The 22,294-nt window shown below is 37.4% G+C and overlaps 1 protein-coding gene across 2 annotated transcripts in view; it reads right to left on the minus strand.

The window, feature by feature from the left end:
* The window catches only part of thsd7ab (thrombospondin, type I, domain containing 7Ab), a 132,701-nt gene that overhangs the window by 29,164 nt on the left and 81,243 nt on the right, over positions 1 to 22,294 (minus strand). Inside the window, exons 10-15 of one of the 2 annotated variants that reach the window (XM_082150608.1) lie at positions 16,026 to 16,141; positions 14,831 to 14,966; positions 14,301 to 14,404; positions 11,314 to 11,508; positions 10,496 to 10,759; positions 2,543 to 2,727 (exon numbers count right to left, since the gene is read on the minus strand). In XM_082150608.1, the coding sequence (XP_082006734.1) occupies positions 2,543 to 2,727; positions 10,496 to 10,759; positions 11,314 to 11,508; positions 14,301 to 14,404; positions 14,831 to 14,966; positions 16,026 to 16,141 (1,000 nt within the window). Of the gene's footprint in view, positions 1 to 2,542; positions 2,728 to 10,495; positions 10,760 to 11,313; positions 11,509 to 14,300; positions 14,405 to 14,830; positions 14,970 to 16,025; positions 16,142 to 22,294 lie in introns of both variants that reach the window. The other variant, XM_082150607.1, reaches the window with a different exon arrangement.

A 22,294-nucleotide genomic window follows, 5' to 3' on the forward strand; every position in this document is an offset into this window, starting at 1 on the left:
AATAAATAAAAATAAAACGGCAGACTATTAAATAAAAAAAAATATTGTAATTCATAAATAAATATAGATATATACACATTAATGAAATAAAAATCAAATACAGAAAATTTATTATTTTAAATAAATATATAAATACATACATACATACATAAATAACCCACCACAATATGAATTTATCAGATTATGTCAGAATAATAACACCGGTTTTGAGTGTGCCAGTTATATCTCTAAGGTGAGACATCTGTAATGTTTTAAAAATAGCAATTGCACACCAAAGTGAACCCTATTCATAGAAAAACACAACAATTAAAAAACAACTCTGGAAGAAATTCCAATGAAGAGGAGAGAGTGTTTTTACCTGTGCCTGTGGCCGAGCAGCATTATTGGAGAGTTAGAGAAAAATGTCATTAGAACATCTGCATCTAGAGACCAAAGCACCATAAAACATCTTAAGATTCAGTTAAGATTGCACTTGTTTACTTGTTCTTTTTAAGAAACAGCATTGCCCAAAACTAAACATAAACACAGTTAGCAAGACCGAAAATAAATGGGTTCAATTCTGATTTCACAGTGACAAAGTACATGTAGAAGATCATGTAAAACGACATGACCTTTAACCGACCTGATAATCTGTTTATTAATAAAAGGAGAGTATTAAATCTCATTAAATTATACGGAATCCAAGAATATACTGTATATTTGTCAGGAGAAACATCTCAAAAAGGCTTTGATGTTGTGTGATCTATTTCTAGCAAATCTCAGTAAAAAAGTTCAGATGAAAGGCAAGTATTTCTGAATAATTTGAGATTCACTTGTGAACCTTTTTTTTTTTTTTTTTGCATCTTAAGCGTGTCATTTTCACTGTATAACTGAGCCAAAAATTCTAGAAGTTGAGGGAAACTTCTGAACTATGCTCCATTCAACTGCCTATGTAGGCAGTATTTTAAGATATCATAGGTGCGCTCCTATGCCTTAAGGGATGAATAATCAGCATGCCTGCCTGCTAAGATACCTTCTTTTTGGACACATTATAAGGCAGCACTTCATGTGTCCTTTTACAATCCCATAATGCATTTCAATACACACTCTATCCAAGCAACATCCATCCAAAATGGGGTGAAAAAGCAAGATAAATGATTTTAAGTACACTTACAATTTATTCAACATCAAAAATGTAGCAATACAATTGTTTAATCCCAGTAAAAAAATTACTATTGAACATAATATTTGAATTTGTAGAGCATTGCTTTATGTTAGCAAAATACTAACACCAAATTCTATTGTAATTGCGAGCAGTGTTGGGTGTAACGCATTACAAGTAAAGCGAGTTATGTAATCAGATTACTTTTAAGTTTAAGTAACAAGTAAAGTAATGCATTACTTTTAAATTTACAACAAAATAGTTACTTTTTTAAAGCTGCAGTCCGCAGTTTTTCCTCTTTGTCGCCATCTCTGTTCGAAATCTGCAATTGCAGTTATTCGCGGAATTATCAACTTTACGTGCATTGTGCCTCGGCTCGGGACAGCGCAGATGAATCCAGTGTTTTGAGGAGAATGCGAGGCTGTCAATCACCGCGTCGGTGTGGATACATATCATTCGCAAGATTCTACTTTTTGGAAGTATGACCAACATAAGAATTTTCACCGGAAAATGCCGTCTGAACAAATAAGTAACATCCACTTTTGTTCTGACCAACTAAGGAGAAAAAAGCATTGCAGTAAATCACGCCGGTTAAATCTAACGATCGCTTATCATATCACGTCAAACCGTGCAAATTATTCTTTGTTCTCAAATTGTTCATGTAAACAACATCAGCATTGCGTGACTATATTTAATGCCCTTCCGATATTTATCCTTGTTTTTCGCGTGGGCCGGTTGCAGTCTCTTTTTTTTCTCCGAAGTCTTTCGCGTTTTACTACGGGTGAATCTCCATTTGTCACTGGTGATTGTCGTTTGAACCTTTCTGGATCCGCCATCAAATTGCTAAGTTTAATTATATCAAGTGCTGTGAGAAAAGGCTATACATCTCCACCTCCAGCATCCTCACACTCATAGCCGACTAGCCGAGACTCTTCTTTATGTGTACAGATGTGACGTAATGACGCAAAGACATGCTCGAATTCCCCATGGAAATCCACCAGTACCACTGGAATTAAAAACATTATTACAAGCTTCACATTTTGAATCGAGCTACGGCAAGCAGAGAGTGTTGAACACTGGCTGTTTATGTACTTGCTCAAAAATTTATTTTGGATCATTTTTAACCCAAAAAAAGCTACGGACCACAGCTTTAAATGAGAAACACAAGTTACTTTGTTTTCCCATTATTGACTGAGAAGTAACCGTTACTTTTTTTAGGGAGTAACGCAATACTTTTAACTTTTGATTGTGAGATTGTAATGCGTAACTGTAATTGTATCGAACTATTTGTACTGTATGTGTACGAAGCTCACTCGGTGTTGGAAAAACAAGGTACTCACTGTATAAGACATAAAACAAAGAGCTTTACAATTCTTTCCTCCATGCATAAGGAAGGGTGACGTTTACCTGGTTAAGGTGGTCCAGTTTTGGGCAGGGTCTTCCTCCATTGTAAGGCTTTTCTCTGAGCCATTTTGAGCGAACTTTGACCCCACTGCCACAGGATTTGCTGCAGCGCGACCAGTTGGACCATTCGCTGAGTTTACAATCAGAAGGGCAAGGGACGATGCAGGCCTCCTCTATATACCCTGAAAAAAACAAAAAAAAACAGCATGCGTGGTCAAAACTTACAGTATCTCAAAAAATAAATAAATTACATGTTATTCAGTTTTTCTTCCCAACTAATGATGACTATAAATATCTATCAAGAAAGCATGCAAAACAAACCACCATCAGAGGCTGGTTTTAACTGGATTTTCCTGCAGGGCAATAACAAGTTTAACAGGCTAGCTGATTGAACGTGCCGTTTTGAAGAAGTTTAAACCTTGATTAAAAATGAAAAGCAAGCTTGTACCTTGCAGAAAACATTACGAGGTGCATAAAAAGTTCAAAAGCAATTGGTATAAATAGGCATGTTTTGAGATGCAGTATTTTTGTGGAGACTTTGCTGCTGGGTCAGAGAAATGTAATATGCTTATACATTTTTATTATTACTGCTGTTTGCTCGAGCCGTGTGAACTGCCTACTCATTTGGCTCAAGAGGATCAGCCTTCCCCTAGTACATACTGCAGGCCTCACACACACACACACACACACACACACACACACACACACACACACACACACACACACACAAACACACACACACACACACACACACACACACACACACACACACACACACACACACACAAACACACACACACACAACACACACACTTGTCCCTGAACACCATATCCTCCACAGAAGCCTTTTAAGAGCAGCCAACACTTGGCTAAGAACAAAGTCAAATGTAGAAATTGCTGCCTCCAAAATACTGTGGTAAATAATACATTATAAAACCGATGGTTCTGGAAGCTGATTGGTCAGTACAGCGTACCAGTTATTCACAAACACACACACACGCGATGAAAACAGCTATGATGTCAAACATATGTTCACCATATCAATGCACAACACACACACCGAGATCATTAACCTCAGCTCACATGACGTGCTGAATCTTTAAGCACAGGGTTAAAGGGATAGTTCACCTAAAAATGTAAATTCTCTCATATCTCATTCACTTTTGCTCATCTTCAGAACACAAATGAAGATCTTTTTGATGAACTCTGAGAGCTTTCTGTCCCTCCAACTTCCACTTTGACTCTTCAGAAAGTTCATAAAGAGATCGTAAAACGAATCCGTATGAATTGAGCGGTTTAGCCCCAATCTTCTGAAGAGACTCGATCGCTTTGTATGATGAACTAAAGTCTTACAGGTTTGGAACGACATGAGTGCATGTAATTAATGACAGATTCCATTTTTGGGTGAACTAACCCTTCAAGTTGTTTTCTTTTTTGCAGCAAACAGGTCATTTTGTCACTTGCCAGTTGCCACCTATCTCAAAAATAATTGAATTTTTCCCCTCAGGTGTTGAGTGTGGTGTGTGTAACACTGACAATGCTTAACACTGCTTGTTTTGATACGAAAAACAAAGAAAAACTCTGACTGACGGTTTTCAACCTTGTATTTGTTTCCTAAAGCAACCAACTGGCCAGTTTTATTTGTTTTATTCCTTGCCAAAACCAATATTACAAGCATTTGGCACTTGGTGAGTGTTCTATTTTGGACTCTGCATGCAACTGTGTGCAACTACTGTGCTAATGATGGAATCCGTATAATGATTCAGACCAATTTAATGAGGAGACTCAATGTTAGAAAAGAATCTCACAAAATCACAAAAGAAAATATTCATTGTGAAATCAAATGGGGAAAAAAAGTTGTCTATAAAAATGTAATTATTTAATTGACAATATATATATATATATATATATATATATATATATATATATATATATATATATATATATATATATATATATATATATATATATATGTTATTGTTATGGATCAAATTTAATCAATGCAAAAAGTCTTAGATCCGTAAAGGTCCTAAAAACAGCCAGCAGTTTCTTATATACAGTTTCATATTTGAATGACCCAGACATTATCCTGACATGTTTCATGAGATTCACTCAAATTCTTGAGAGCATAATTTATCTGAATACGTAAAAAAAAAAAAAAAAAAAAAAATAGAACGATGTCATCTCTCTACCTGACATTCAAAACTTGCCACATCTCGTGCAACTATCAAGCAGTTCGAACACAAGCCGTGAAACATTCACCTAGAGGGGCTTTTGATTGAAAAATCAAAGCAATTGATCAGAGAGGTCAAGGGTGAGTTTCAGGGCCCTATTTTAACGATCTGAAACACAAGTATCAAGCGTGAAACGCAAGTAGCTTTGTGGGCGGGTCTCGGGCGCTGTTGCTATTATACCGGCGGGATAAATGACTCTTGCGCCCGACGCAAATCTAAAATGGGTTGGTCTGAAGTAGCTTCATTATTCATAGGTGTGGTTTGGGCGTAACGTGAAATAAACCAATCAGAGCGACATCTCACATTCCCTTTAAGAGCAGGCGCGCTTGTTCCATGGCGGATTGCTATTATAACGGCGGATTTGCCAGATGCGCGCCAGGAGCGGTTCACAGCCGAGGAGACCGACCCAAATTAACTTCGGTTAAACAGGCATATGATAATTTGGGTAAATGTGTAAGCTAGATGTATGCTTTTATAATAAACTGTCTATCTATCTATCTATCTATTGTAATAACGTATGATTTGCAAAAATGAGAACTGCTGCTTCTGTGTAGATGAGATAAGCAAAGTGTATGTGTGTTGTGCACACGCTACATTGATTATGGCCAAGCATGCGCCCTTAAAATAGCATATGAATAACATGCGCAACGCAAACACTTATTGTTTTCTAAACCTGCAAAATAGCACCAGGGAACGTTTGCGCCGGAACACGCCTCCTCTTTGCGCTGAACCGCCCCCGGGAGCGCAAATGCATTTCCTAGTTTACCGACGTGCGTCTGTGGAGGGAAAAGTCCGCCGTGCGCGGGTGCAAAATAGGAATGATACATGCGTCGCTGTACAAAGTCAATTGCGCTGGGTGCAAGATAGGGCCCTCAGTCTTTTCTCCCTCGAAAGATTAACCAGGATTTGACATGGCCGTGACGGGCAGGAAGAGAGCCGGTTCCCGAGGGGGGGGGGGAGATACTGCAGCGACCCCAAATACCCTGTACAGTCACAATGCATCTGTATAAAACAGCTTTCCCATCTCCTCTGGCCCTCAGTGTTAAGACACGTCAATCCTGTTCCACTGCTAACACAGAGTAAACGCCCTCTAGGAGGAGAAATCAAGCCTCCGCTGGCTGTTCGCTGACCACTCGACCCAACATGCAACGCTCTCTGTCCCTACAGCCAGTTCAGAGGTGGCAGGACGCCACTGGCCTTCACCAAACATGGCAGTCCTCGTGTTATTCTGTTGTGCCCATAGTGACCTCATTCCTTCAAAACAATCCACATCCCGACTCTGGGCCAAACACACGAACCAAAGGGGTGAGTCATCAAAGAAAAACAAGTTAGTTTCACAGTTTCTTACTCTGAAAGCTTTAAGGATTAGTTCAAAATCTGTCTGTTCCTGAACACACAATATAGCACACACATCATACAGCATGGACTAGTTTTATGCTTTAATTGCATGTTTTTGGGCTTGACAGTAATTAATAAGTGGAACGGCATGATGACTGTATGTTCATTTTTTAAGTGAACTAGTCCTGTTAAGGGCAAAGCATGAACATCAGAATCCCATCACAAATGCAATAGTTTTTAAAGCTTGTAAATACAACATTAAACATTCACTTTAAAAACATATTAACATTTCATTCCTGATCAATTTCAGGACCGTATAAAAGTTTGGGATTGGTTATGCTTTTGAAAGAAGGCTCTTATGCTCAACATTTATTTGATAAAAAAAACAACAAACAGAAATGGTAATATTGTGAAATATTATTACAATTTAAAATAACAGTTTTCTATGTGAATATATTTTAAAATGTAATTTATTCCTGTGATGCAAAGCTGAATTTTCAGCATCATTACTCCAGTCTTCAGTGTCACATGATCCTTCAGAAATCACTCTAATATGATGATTGCCACACATATAATAGCTCAAGAAACATTTATTATTATTATCATCATCATCAAAGCTGAAAACAGTTCACGGCTTAATATTTTTGTGGAAACTATGATAATTTTAAAGTACAAAATAAAATAACAATATTTGAAATAGAAATCACTGTTACATTATAAATGTCTATACTGTAAATACACAGAAAAAAATGATTAGTTGAATTTAATATTTTTTTTTATTAATTATTAATTATGAACTTAATCAATTTTAGTTCAACTTAATGCATTTGTTTAAATGTAGCTATAATCAATTGTGTGAAACCACTTACCATATTTTTTTTTTTATTAAATTCAACGAATCATTTTTTTGCTCTATAAGTGTTAATTTCTGTAAAAACAAACAAACAAAAACAGACTCCAAACTTTTGAACGGTAGTGTATGTATGAGCAGAAGTAAACACTATGCAGAGCTGCTGTATCTGTTGCGTTCAAAAAAACATTCAGAAAAATAAACATGCATTTATGTTTTGGAGAAGAGATATGAGAGTATTTAAGGATTTCTTTAGTAGCCTAAGGCAGCATGTAAGACAGAACCTTCTATTAAGAGGAACTGTAGTGATTAACCCAGTGAGAGAGAGCGAATGGCTCCTCTCCAAAACCTTCTGAGCTGCCTTCCAAGACAGTATCTTAACTGTGCACAAACACATATTGGGTAAAGTAGTCCATTTTTAATTGGATTTCATTATCTTTATTAGTATTTGTCAGTATTTGTATCAGTATTTCCTGAATTACATCACTATATTTAGAATCAACATCCAATTGTTTCATCAACATATTGGATTTTTTTCACCGAGGCTGTCGCAATGCACTATAGGATTGTCTTTTCCGTGAAGGATATATGCGATGCTGCCGTTGGCGATACCTTACAATGCAGCCTACGTATAGCCGCTCACTGGGTTTTGGAACAAAGATTTTGACAGAGAGAGTAATGGGATTGAGGAAAAAAGATAAAGAAAGATGATGAGGGATTTGCTGATGACATCACCACTCCGGGGAGCTTTAAGAGATGCCGCATGGAGATCCATAAAGCCCATGAAGTGGTGAAATGTCCCCGGGAGGGCATTCGTGATGCATTGATGTTTTCTGGCAAATAATTTGACTTAAATCACTTGTGGAGTTCAATTCTCAAGTCTTTGAACTCATGGGAAATAAAGTAGAGGAAGTAACTGAATAATACAACACTTGAGCCTTTTGCCAGGATTATTTTAAGCTCATGGCAACTTCTTACTTCATTATCATTTGACAACTCTCATTTCACAGTTTTTAAACGTGGGCTGCTGATCAACCTACAAATCATCACTATCATCAGTATTTATTATTGATGTTTGCCCAGTCAAGCATCACTATTTAAATAGCTCATATTAGGATCATAAATTGCAACAGATTTTCTTTACTAGATGATTTCTGTTTAATCGTAACTAAAATTAGGGTCATTATAAGAGTTCAAATTAAACCATATATAATATTGCATTTTCTTCTAAAGACTTTATGCAGTCACCAAAGCTCATTTTACAGATTTTTTACATATAATCATTTATATAAATACTTACATTTATTCTTTATTTCTATATAAAGAATAAATATATAAAAATTCAAATGATAAATATAGATAATAAATGTATAAATATAAAAATGTGTATAATTATATTATAAATACAAATAATATAAAAATATGTATATTACAAATATAAATAATACATATATTTTATTTAAAAATATATATATAAATATATAAAATAATTAGAAAATGCACAGTATGAATATAAATATTAAATATATCTATATATTTTTTTTATATTATTTATATTACAGTGTTTATTTATGACCCTGATGTCATGAAAATCATTCGTGCATAAAAAAAAAAGAGAAAAAAAAATGAAAATCATTTGTGCATTAAAAAAAAAGAAAAAAGAAAAAAGGATTCAGTCCTAAATGAGAACCCGTTCTCAATTCCCATCCCCACGTGGGCCGTGGGCCGTATGCTGCAAAAGCGAGAGTATCTGTCAGTGGTTAGAGTCAGCTCTGATTAGGCCCAGTCCCACGGACAGCATGCGGTCTTTAATGAGGGCAGAGATTTATACCTGGAGATCAGCCGGGCGAAACAGCCACTCAGACAGAGGGCAGAACCAACCGAGCGGCGCCTGGAGCTCTTACCAGCCTGCTCGTCATACAAATAACAAGATTAAGTGAGCAATGCACCAAAAGCTTCACTAACAGAGGAGATCATTTAAAGACAGAGCAGAAGAAAGGTCACTAGAGAGAGGAAGTTATAGACAATGACGAATTAACAGGGATGAAACAACACACGATCAAATGGAGGTGGTATTCACCTGCCCCTAAACTGCATTAAACATAAAACTACCCTGTTCCTAAGTGGGCTGTTATTAGCCAGACTCAATTTGACTTGAATTGAAGATGAGTAGATTTTCAGTATAAAGCAAATCATATTTGGTAGGTACGACTTGATTGGACTCAACAAATTTAGACATAGTTGTTTTTTTTTGTTTTTTTTTATAAATGAATGAATGAAAACTTTTATTTAATTTTCTTTGGTGTTTTTGCCTTTTATTAGGATAGGACAGTAACTAGACAGGAAGTGAGGTGGGGAGAGAGAGAGAGAGAGAGAGAGAGAGAGAGAGAGGAGCGACGGGATCGGGAAAGGTCCACGAGCCGGGACTCGAACTCGTGTCTCCCGTAGCACAACAGCGATACATGTTGGCGCACTTGCCCACGAGGCAACAGTTTAAAGCATGACATTTAATATTTTATTTGTTTCCATTTGAATAGATGTTTTTCCTTTCCATTTCGATAACCTCCAGGCTTAAAAATAATAATTTTATTTTGGCAGGGTTTTCCATGGCCATGCAAACCTATTTAATTAAAATTCTCCAAAGTAGCTTATTTTTATTAAAATTAAATAAATAAAGCAAATAATAAAAATAAATAAACATTGCTAAAGCTTCAGTTTTAAATGCTTCAAACACTTGTATTATCAGCTTTAAAACATAAAATAAATAAAAAATAATACTATATTTGTCACAGGTTGGTTCCACAAGGAAGCAAGTAGAGGATCCATTAGCAGCAGCCAAACTTTATTAAACTAAATAAACCAAACCAAACACTTTGGCACATGAAGACACAGAAGAAGAAAACAGAAGCAACACAATCCAACCTTAACCTTGAAGACACCAGACAAGAACTAAACTGAACAGAGGGTATATTTAGCTCTGACACAGTAGGAAATTTAATTTAATTGAATGTGGAGGATTTTAACTGTGACCAGATGATTGACAGGGCAGTTTAAACAGTGACTGGATGCATGTAACTAAGAGACAGAGCGGTGACTGGCCTACTCTTCTGCAACACACTCAGAAGTATGTACTTTTTCTTCACAAAAACAGTACATACTTTTAGGGCATAGTATATGTCGGAGAATTGGGATGCAGCGTAACTAAAGGTCCATAAAAACAGTTACAATATTTAGACTGGCTGGTAATAAATTAAAAAATAAAATAAAATAAGATAAAAAAACTAAATCAATAATTATTCAGAATAAACTTGCATTTTAAAAATCCACTTGGCTCATAAATCTGAGGGGGGGAGGGGTCTAGTCTGCACGGACTTAAGAGTCAATTCTTCACAGGATGGGATTTTTTTTACCATGGCTTGTCTTGGCTAATGAATATAAATTAGTTTAGCGCAGTCTAGGAAGGTTTGGCTAACTATAAGTAAGTCCTAATGCTTGTCATGACGTCAGTTACATGATGACCTTTTTTACCGTGACTGTTACAGCGTGACGTCTCCACAAGCCTGTTATCCTGGTCGTAGCACACCATGGCCTGGTACCGGTAGCCCTGCCCGCACTCCTTAATGTCTCCCTGTACCTTCATGCCCAGAGCGCTTTCCACTCGGCCCTCGGGCAAGATGCAGTCGGACCAGTTACCCACAGGCTGAGCGTTGTATTTGTCACAGGGGCAGTACTGAGTCTCGCTCAGCGGGTACATCTGACTGTTCTTACACTTATCCTTCTTCTTGCTTTTTCCTGAAATCAGAGGAAGTAAGTGTTGATTACGGTTGATTAATTAAGCTCACTAATGAATGAGTCATGAACACTGAGGTCAACTCTAAACCTGCTGCCAGCAGCCAGACTCATCCTGTCTCTCAGCTGCTTTCTTACAAAAAGCACAATGCTATTACCATGTTTTTTTGGACATGATATATAGCTACAGCATGCAGGGCTGTTAATATATACAGTGTAACAAGTGGGTGATATATCCAATATTCATGATGTATTTGTGAGTTATATAATAAAAAATAAAAATTCTTACTGAATTTTTTATTAAATAAAAGCAGAAAACAAAAATCAAGATATTCTGAATATTGTAAAATGCTGTATATCGTCTTTTTTATTTGCATTACCCAGTCCTAGAAATACATTAAAATATTTTTGGACCATAATGAGGATAATCCCTTGTGCTAGAAGTCATTTAGCATTAATGCTATCTCTGGTTCAGTGATTTGCTCATGGAAACTAATGGTACAGTAATACCTCCTGAGTTCAAACCACAGTGTTAATGATGCATATGTCCTAATTACCCACGAGAGCTCTCCTCCGCGTACGAACCCCTACACAGTCCGAGCTGCAAGGAGAGAACTTGGACCAGTTGGTGAGCTGGCAGTCGTCTCTGCACGGTAACAGGCAGGGCTGGCTCATAACAGGCATGCTGCTGGCAAACTTCAGACACTGCACAACATCAGCCACTGTCCCATCCAGCTGCCTACATGAGATAGCTGTAGATCACACACACACACACACACACACACACACACACACACACACACACACACACACACACACACACACACACACACACACACACACACACACACACACACACACACACACACACACACACACCAGTGAAACGCCTGCTGATTACAGAGAGGATGTGGCACAGCACCAGACACTGAGAGAAAAGGTGCAGGTGAACAGAAGATGCTTATTTATAGAACAGAGAGAGAGAGAGAGAGAGAGAGAGAGAGAGAGAGAGAGAGAGAGAGAGAGAGAGAGAGAGAGAGAGAGAGAGAGAGAGTCATGCTGTTCACTTTGATCAGAAACCAGTTTAAATTATGCATTAAATTTCTGTAGTTTTCATATAATTCAATATTTTTTCCCCAGTTGTTCCCCAATTATACTTATTAGGATCCAATAAGACTTTGTGTATAGCAATATCTGAAAAATAATTTCAGAGCATAACTAAAAACTAGTGTTTTCAACGTTAATGGGTTAACGCATGCAGTCGTTTCCTCAGTTTAACGCAATAAACACACAGAATCCGTGGCTAGCGTTACATTAGGCTATATGATCACGCTAATAAGATCTTATTCATGCAAAGCGCGACAAAAGAGAACGCGCTGTCTGTGAATGTCTTGTCTATGTGACACACGACGTACAGAAAGACACTTGAACGAACAATAACACACAATTAAGCAAGAGAGAATGAAGCGCGTGCGAGATCCGCGTCATGTTCGGCAGCGGCTGCTCTTAAAGTGACAGCAGCCAATAATGCTGTCCGTCAGTAAAGTTAATCAAAGAACAAAGGGAACAGAGAAAACAACTCAACAACTCATAAGGATTAATCTAGATTTAATTTACAATTTATGCAGTGAAGACTGCTTGATAACTTTATTCAATTTCTGTATATTGACAGGTAAATATGACATTTTTTATGGGTTTATGTGAGGATTCTTTAAAGTTCACTTAAATTAAAAGTTGTTATATTTTTTGAAGGATAACAAATGTAAAAAAATAAAAATAAAAATAAATAAATAAATAAATAAATAAATAAATAAATAAATAAATAAATAAATATCGAAAGCTTTCAATTACACTGTAATGCTGAATGGCTATAATTAATGCTTAAATAAATAAATTTCATAGACACCAGTTGCTGTATTACTATTGGTGATACTGGTCTTCATTCATAAAAAAATGCCATTGAACAAGTACTTAAAATATACTGTCTTTATGTTGTTTCTACATTAATTTGGAGATTAACTGTGAAATTACTACATTGTAAAAATATATTAAAAACGTTGCGATTAATTACAGTAAAAAAAATTACAGTAAAGCATATTTAATGTAGAATTTAAAATGTATAATAAATGTATATAATATTTACTGAATATAATATATGCTTTCTAATTTACAATACATGATTTAAAAAAAGAATTATAAAGTTTTGGGGTGTCCAATAAGACAATATCTGAAATATTATATAGTGGAACATAACTAAAAACCATTTATATTCACTAAATTTGTGTAATTTTCCCCCTTGTATTCCATTGTAATCCTGATTATTAAAATTCTTACAAATAAAAAGTACATTAAATGTATGTTAGATATTCTGGAGAATATTGATAGATAATTATCTTATCTAATGTTAAAATTATGTTAAATGAATGTAAGCATGTTAAACATTATATTCGATATGTAAATGAAAAAAAATGAACACTCCAGTTTTAAATGCTTCAAACACTGAAATGATCAGCTATAAAAGTAAGCTTATTTTTTAATTAAAAATGACACATTATATTAAAACATAAAAAATAATAATAAAATCCATTAATAAATAATATAATAATAAAAGGCTAGAACCCAATAATGATATGGTCCATATAAATATAAGCACCACTATTAAGACAACTACAACGAGTCCAACATGAGCAGTTCAGAGAGTTACTACATTTGTAAAGATAGGCCTGTTAAGCTTTTGTCATTCCAGTGAGGCTGTGTAATCTATTAAGACACACAGTCACGTTGTAAGTGACGTGAGGACGAGTAAACAGGAACCATTAGGTCAAACTTTGGGGCACTACAGAGTTCAATAGAGTGATGACGGCATCACAAAGACGCCCTTCCGTACTGTCGAAAGCAATCAGATCAAGAGTTTGAAGGATTGCTTCTGCTCCTGTCATGCACTGAAGGGCAAATGTGAAGTCTAGTGTGATGGAAGCCTTTGTCAGACCAATATAATATACCAGTATAATTCATGATATAGTCTTCCACTGCCTTATGAGTGATAGGAATCTCTAAAAGAGGTAACAAAAAAGGCATGAAAAGAACCTAAAACAACTGTGAACAAAACGATTATTAAAATACTTTGCTGACTTCAACGGGAAAACTCCAACTAATAAAGCAACAAAGTCAGAGGAATGCAGATGCAAATCAGCCCGTTCTGAAAGAAAGCAATTCAAATTCACAGATTCAGGAGAAGATTTTAGATCAGATAATGTACCAAAATGATGGTTATTGCATAAGATTTCACAGCTACAGAAACACAGTATCTGGATACCATGGGGAAATTCACTATGAATGAATTGTGCACATACTGTCCGAGTTAGCATCTGATTAAAGGAATTATGTAAATATGCACAAAATCTGCGATGAACACAATTTGCATGCTGTAATTCTCGATTGAGGGCATTTAGTGAGTAAGACACAGGTTGTTGTGCAGTGTGATAAACACTGTGAATGTGCCCATGAGGTGAAAGATTAATGTTGTACATGCCAGCTGACGAACCTCTAGTCTGGACTCCAGCTCCACAGGTCTCCTGAGCTCCTTTACTGTCTCTGCGGATGCTCCATGGGACCAGCTGACATTTACGCCACTTGTGTGTTTTCCACCTGCAAATTCAAAGTGATATTATTATAATTATCAGCAGAGGTTGATCATTTAGCACACTGTAAATCCTAATTAGCTGACTGAAATATCAGGAAACCCACTGCCTTAGAAAATGAACTCATCTTAATTAAGCTGTCCACAATCTGATAACAGTTTTACTTGACTTCATTCTTTTTTATCAGAATTAACCATTTTACTTTTGAGAACTGAGAAAAAGAATTGCATACAGGCTTTGAATGACAAGAGGTTGAATAAATAATGACAGAATCTTTATTTTTGGGTAGACTATTCCTATAGGTGTACATTATCTTCATTTACTCAAGAGGATCAGTTTGAGCAGAAATCTATACTGAAAGTCATCAGTAGATGTGAGATAGTCTTAGAATAACTGATGAGAGTAGAGGCAGGGCTTGTGGGTAAAGAGGTACCTGTAACCCGGACACACAGATGGAGTCACACAGTCTTTCTCTTCATAAAGGACGTCCGGACACTCCTGACCTCCATTAGCTGGCATCTGGATGACCACTCGATAGCGAAACTGTTTATTATTCTGCCCATTCAGACCTGCTAAGAGAGACAGAAAGGTAGACGGAAACGATAGAAAAAATTACAGACAGACAGACAGACAGACAGACAGACAGACAGACAGACAGACAGACAGACAGATAGATAGAATGACAGACCAATAGACAGACAGACAGACAGACAGACAGACAGACAGACAGGTAGATAAATAGACAGACAGACAGATATGATAGAATGACAGAGCGACAGATAGATAGATAGGCAGATAGATAGAAAGATAGATAGATAGATAGATAGAGACAGACAGACAGATAGACAGAAAGACAGATAGACAGACAGATAGACAGAAAGACAGATAGATAGATAGAGACAGACAGACAGACAGATAGATAAATAGATAGAAAGATAGATAGATAGATAGAGACAGACAGACAGATAGACAGAAAGACAGATAGATAGATAGATAGATAGATAGACACAGACAGACAGATAGATAGACAGACAGACAGACAGACAGACAGACAGACAGACAGACAGATAGATAGATAGAGACAGACAGAGAGATAGACAGATAGATAGATAGAGACAGACAGACAGACATATAGATAGATAGAGACAGACAGACAGACAGACAGATAGATAGACACAGACAGACAGATAGACAGACAGACAGATAGACAGACAGACAGACAGACAGACAGACAGGCAGACAGATAGATAGATAGATAGAGACAGACAGACAGACAGAGAGATAGACAGACAGATAGACAGATAGATAGACAGATAGATAGACAGATAGATAGACACAGACAGACAGATAGACAGACAGACAGATAGACAGACAGACAGACAGACAGATAGAGACAGACAGACAGACAGAGAGATAGACAGACAGATAGACAGATAGATAGACAGATAGATAGACAGACAGACAGACAGACAGATAGACAGAAAGACAGATAGATAGATAGATAGATAGATAGACACAGACAGACAGATAGACAGACAGACAGACAGATAGATAGATAGATAGATAGACAGACAGATAGATAGATAGATAGACAGACAGACAGACAGACAGATAGAACAATAGCGTACCTGCTTCACAGGATGTGAGACACTCTGTCCAGTCACTGAAGGGTGTCACTATACAGTCTCTCTTACAGGGCAGCAGACAGGGTCGCACTGACTCCGGCCGAGGGGCTTCAGGACATCTAAGACAACAAACAGACAAACAAGACTCTCAGTGGGATATTAGGTGGATATAGAGCCCAGGAATACTCTGAGAGCTCTGTGTTGCACTTTCACCAAAGACCCAATCGTCGAAATAAGATTTACATATCAGGCTGATATTTATCTAACAACTAATGCAGGTCACCTGCGCACACATGTGTTCAAACACTTTCACTTTACATTTCCCTGTTGTTTGTGCCAAAAATAAGTCTTATATGGGATGTTTTCTACGCTTTTTGTAGCATTTTATTTTTCCTCTGAGTATCATTGACTGTTTTAGTCAAGGCTTTATCAGCATTTTCCGCTCGCTCTGACCCTTCAAATAAAGCAGGCAATTTATACTGCTGTGCCTGAAGATTTCTGAGAGCACACTTCGCATGTGAAATGAGTAACAGCGCACAGAAGCTGGTGGTTTGCTGTTGAGTCCAATATAGTTTTAGCAGCTCCATCCTTCAGACAACCTCCATGTAACGCTGCATTACATTGACCGTTTCACAAAATAATCTGCACTGCATCTCAGATAACTGAATTCACAAAACAGCATTAGAAATGGAAACTTGAGCCATGTTTTGTATCAGCTCAAATGGAATCAATTCAAAACTCAGATTTAGTCTCCACATGGTATTTATTCATGTATTACCGTTTAGTAAAAATATACTTAGTAACAAAAAAAAGAAAAAGTGGGAACAGAGCCCGTCTACGGAGAGCCTGCCCACTCCCTATTAAGTCCTATTGTACCGAATTTTGGTTGTAGTTCCACCAGAGTTCCACTGGGGGCGATTGCCCATGAGTGCAAAATGAATGGGAGTCTATGGAGCTAGACGGCTAAATTTGTCTCTTTCACCCGATTGCCGTTGAGAAATCTCAGATTTGATTGTAGGTTTTGCAAGTTCAACATGGGTTATAGGTCGAAAGTTGAATGAACGAGTTATGTCCTTTCGATTTCTTACAGGTTGAGTTGTTGTTGCCCATAACACGCTAGCATTCTGCTAATGAACGCTGATTGGTCAGTGAAGGACTGATTACGACCAGAGATACCGCTTGATGGCATCGTGGCATCCGAAGCGGGACCAGAAACAAACAAAAAACAAAAACTCTTCTAGCACGTGTGTTTACCTGTGTCAGCTGTGTTGTCGATGCCTCGAGAGAGTGCGAAAGCACCAAAGACTTTTTAAAGCAAATAAGTGACTCTAAAAAATCGAACACCCAGCAATGTGTAATTTCTTTGCATCTCCTTTCGAATACAACATTCAAATTACTAGACAAAAAATTATATCCTGAGAAAAGTGGATTTTGAGGGGTATAGCGTCATAGACCTCCATTCATTCTGCACTCGTCCTGTGAGCGCCCTCATGTGGAGCCAGAGTGGAACTGCAACCAGTTCAGAAGCCGGAAGTTTACTGAGAGTGAAACTTCTCCCTTTATTAGACATTCTCTGGTGGGAACTTGATTTTTACTGTATTTTACTTCTTGCATTACTATACACAGTCTGAAATTATTTGACTTTAAAAGTACACAGGTATGTTTAAAAAAAAAAAAAAAAAAAAACATTTTTAAAGGTATAGTGCACCTAACAAAAAAGTAATCTCATTTACTCACAAACCCGTATGACTGACTTTCTTCTACAAAAAAGAAGATATTTTAAACAAACATTGGGATTCAAACAACATTGGACCCCATTGACTTTCATTGTATGAACAAATAATCAAAAACAGACTTTTTTCAAAATATCTAAAGGGGACTTTCCCTTTAAGCCATTTCAAAGCAAATGCATTCGGTAAATATTAAGTTACTGTACCGGTATATATCATCAAAAGGCTGAAAAATAACAATATTTTTTTAGCTTTATTGGTTTTAGCGATATTGCCCAGCCTTACTCCATACAATGGATTACATCAGAATCCTTGTTGAGCAAGGCTCAGCAGCATCTGTAGCACAACAACAATGCCTCTTTTTTTCCAATCTTATTTTCCCTGCTCCACGGTTACATTATGTACCAGCCAGACGAGGCAGATAAGGCCTCACATCCTGTTACAGTAGTCAGTCACTGGGTAACACTCTTCTTTTATCACTGTTACAGCTCCTCAGTTTCAGATCAGGGGTTAGTTTTAATCTGCTTCTGTGTTTTAAGCACTGCTCCGGCTCGGTCGAATTCCCCTGGATAAAGATAAACAGGGATGCAACAGTCCACCAGAGGGGCATTCAGTAATCTGATCTTTGATCAAATCCTCCACTGTGAAGGGAGTCGCCATGTGCTCCATGTTTCATGAGGGTTGCAAAGCCGCCACAATATAATAAAGCAACAGATATATAAGGCCGATTTATTCGTAATACCAATAGCAGAAGCGGTAAATCCTGCCAGGGAAACAAATCTGGTTTGGGTGTGCAGGGCATTTCACATTTCAAGACAGGCAATGCTCATTCTCAACCGTTTTAACGGCTAAAATGGCTATTCTTATCTACAATTAGTTAAGAGTTCAAATAGTTAAACTGCAATATGAAAATTACTTACTAAAAATTAAACTAAATTATTGCTGTTTTTGTTGCGAACAGAAAGGATTAAACTGGAACTTGGTAATGTTTCAATAGCATCATTAAAAAAAAATAGTTAATACATTTAACTGTGAGGAAGAACAAATGCATCGCTCCCTTGCCCTCTCTAAGTTGTCATTATTTTTCAATGATTAACTGTCATAACCGGCAGCGTGAAACATGAAGTGAGGGATCACATTTCCTTGAAGGTTTCCCTGAAGTAGCTCATTAGAGTTATGAAACTGGAGAAACTATTGTAACACTGTTTTCGCACTGTTAATCACGTCTAATAGGATATTCATTTAAAGTACGACATTTTTGACCTGACAAGAAGTGTGGAACATCCATGCAAGTACAACTCCTTCTACTTAAATGAGGAAATAAACAAAATATGAAAATTTTAATCACCAAATCAGAAATATTTTTTACAACAAAGATATAATTAATGTAGCATCTTCAGCTCAAATTACATAATTTTTCAAGCGGATCCAGTTAATGCATTTGCTCATTTTAGTTTTATCATTATTTTTATACTATTATTATATAGTATTTATTATTATTTTGAATAAACTTTTATTTTTATAATTTCAATTTTCTGGTTTATTTTTTTTATTATTATGTTATTTAATGTCATTATTATTATTATTATTTATATTTCCATTTAGCTTTAATTTATTTTTTATTTCAGTTTTAGTCATTTTAGCACTTCAACTTAAGCTGATTTCACTTAGTTTCCAAGGCAACATTTCACATTTTTGTTTGTTTCTCATCTAATATTTACATTTTATTTCAATTTCCCCAAAAATATGGTTTTAGTATTGTTCATTGTTCAACAATTGTTCATTCTAGTTCTGTTTTCGGTTTAATTCAGTTCCCTGTTCTGGGTTGCCGGAGCTTGTTTGTTTCCATGGTTTCCACCTGTTTCTGTTTCAGTTAATTATGTTACCATGTATATTAAAGCCCTATGGCTACGTCCAGACCGTCAGTCCAAATCCGATTTTTGTGTATATCTGATTGAAATCGATTGAAATACGATTAGATTTACCAAGTGTAAAAAAAAAAATAAAAAAAAATAAAATAAAAATAAAAAATTCACATGAAATGCAATTTTTTACAAATCCATTTCAAGCTACATTCCTATGCGGTTTTAAAATGTTGCTGGCGTCTGCCAACCAATGCAACATCATTGCCATTAAAATCAATGTAGATATTTCGGAAAACGAAAGATCGGCATGGACACACAAACTGGATCTGAACAGTTGCGATACACAATATGTACGACAGTTATTTTAGATCAGATTCTAATCGGATACACAAAGAATCAGATTCTTTTCCAAATGAAATGCACTTTGATAAACATGCAACATCTCATCTCGCTGCTGCTAAGAGAACAAAAAGGCATCTGATAGAAACCAAAGCTCTCATGTTGAATAGTGTGTGAAAAACTATGCAGTCTTGTACCCTCTCAGTCATGACACAGCCTCAGCCTCCTTCATCAACCATAACAGCTGAAGATTTTCCCAAATTCTTCATAAAACAACCACCATCAGCGGCCAATTTACCAATCCACAAACTGACACAAACATTCTACCCTCCTTCTCTCTGCTTTCAGAGGCAGAAGTCTCCAAATTCCTTTCCAATCGGCCTACTACCTGTCCACTTGATCCTACTCCCACTAATCTACTTCAAGCCATTTCTTCCTCAGCTGTACCCGCACTCACGCACATCATCGACACCTCTCTTCACACTGGTACCTTTCCCACAGCATTTAAGCAGGCTCGGGTAACCCCACTGCTTAAGAAACCCACTCTAAATCCAGCACATCTGGAAAATGACAGACCGGTATCCCTTCTTCCATTCGTTACGAAAACACTTGAACGAGTTGTTTTCAACCAGATCTCTTCTTTTCTTACACAGAACAACCTCCTGGACAACAATCAGTCTGGTTTCAAAAGCGGACACTCAACTGAGACTGCCCTGCTCTCAGTAACTGAAGCTCTGAGATTGGCAAGAGCAGCTTCCAAATCCTCAGTTCTCATCCTGCTGGATCTGTCTGCTGACTTTGACACAGTTAACCACCAGATCCTCCCGTCAATCCTAAAGATGAAGGGCATCTCGGGAACCGCACTCCAATGGTTCAAGTCATACCTCTCAGGTAGGTCCTTCAGGGTGTCGTGGAGGGGTGAAGTGTCTAAGCCCCACATCCAGCTACTGGAGTGCCTCAGGGCTCAGTGCTTGGACCACTTATCTTCTCCATCTACAAGACATCACTAGGATCTGTGATTCAGAAACATGGCTTTTCCTATCACTTCTACGCTGATGACACACAACTCTACCTCTCATTCCAGCCTGATGATCCGACGTAAGCTGCTCGCATCTCAGCCTGCCTGACAGACATTTCTGGCTGGATGAAGGACCACCACCTTCAACTAAACCTTGCGAAGACAGAGCTGCATGTGGTCCCGGCCAACCCAACACTTCATCACAACTTCACCATTCGGCTAGGCTCATCATCCATAACTCCACCACTGCCCAGGTCCTGTATATTTGCCTTGTACAACATTAGGAGGATTAGGCCCTTCCTATCAGAGCATGCTATACAACTCCTTGTCCAAGCGCTTGTTCTATCCAGACTGGACTATTGTAATGCTCTCCTGGCTGGTCTTCCAGCTTGCACTGTCAAACCTCTGCAACTGATCCAAAATGCTGCAGCTAGAGTGGTCTTTAACGAGCCGAAGAGGGCACACGTCACTCCTCTCTCTCTGGCATTGCACTGGTTGCCAGTTGCCGCTCGCATCAACTTCAAGTCACTGACGTTTGCCTACAGAACAACCACTGGGTGAATGAATAAATGTAAATGTAAATGAAACAATGTTTGTTTCCGGCTCATTCTTAACGATATTGTCTAGATAAGTATCATAAAAAGCCTATAAAAAAAAAAACAACTAACACTGTCAGAGCAAGAGTTGAAAGTTGAACTGCAGCAGCTGTCAGTTTCTGCGTGGCGCATCAAAGGTCCGGGCCTTGAGCTTTAACATCGCTGTCTGTGTGATTGTGAGTTTTCTCTCAGTCTGACGCTGTGAGTGACACAAAGTGGCTCAGAGAAGGAAAACCTGCGTAAGCTCTTCCTGCCTCAGACCTGGGCAAAAACATGACAACTGAGCGCATTTATGATTTGCTGCAATCAAGTCTAGACGAGATATTCAAAATGATATGCAGGTCTGAGTGAGGATGCGAATATAGATTTTGTTATGGGTCACATCAAATGCCTCTAAAGCCACATAGACACAACACTGTTTTGGCACTGACAACTGCATATAAATGTCGATATATGGCCGATATACACTATATTGCCAAACGTTTTGGATGTCTGCCTTTATATGCACATGAACTTTAATGACATCCCATTCTTAATCCGTAGGGTTTAATACGGAGTTGGCCCACCCTTTGCAGATATACAACTCTTCTGGGAAGGCTTTCCACAAGGTTTAGGAGTGTGTTTATGGGAATTATTGACCATTCTTCTAGAACGCGCATTTGTGAGGTCAGGAACTGATGTTGGACAAGAAGGCCTGGCTCGCAATCTCTGGTCTAATTCATCC

Source organism: Leuciscus leuciscus (assembly GCF_965113295.1).
Source record: "Leuciscus leuciscus genome assembly, chromosome: 20".
NCBI classification, from domain to species: Eukaryota; Metazoa; Chordata; class Actinopteri; order Cypriniformes; family Leuciscidae; genus Leuciscus; species Leuciscus leuciscus.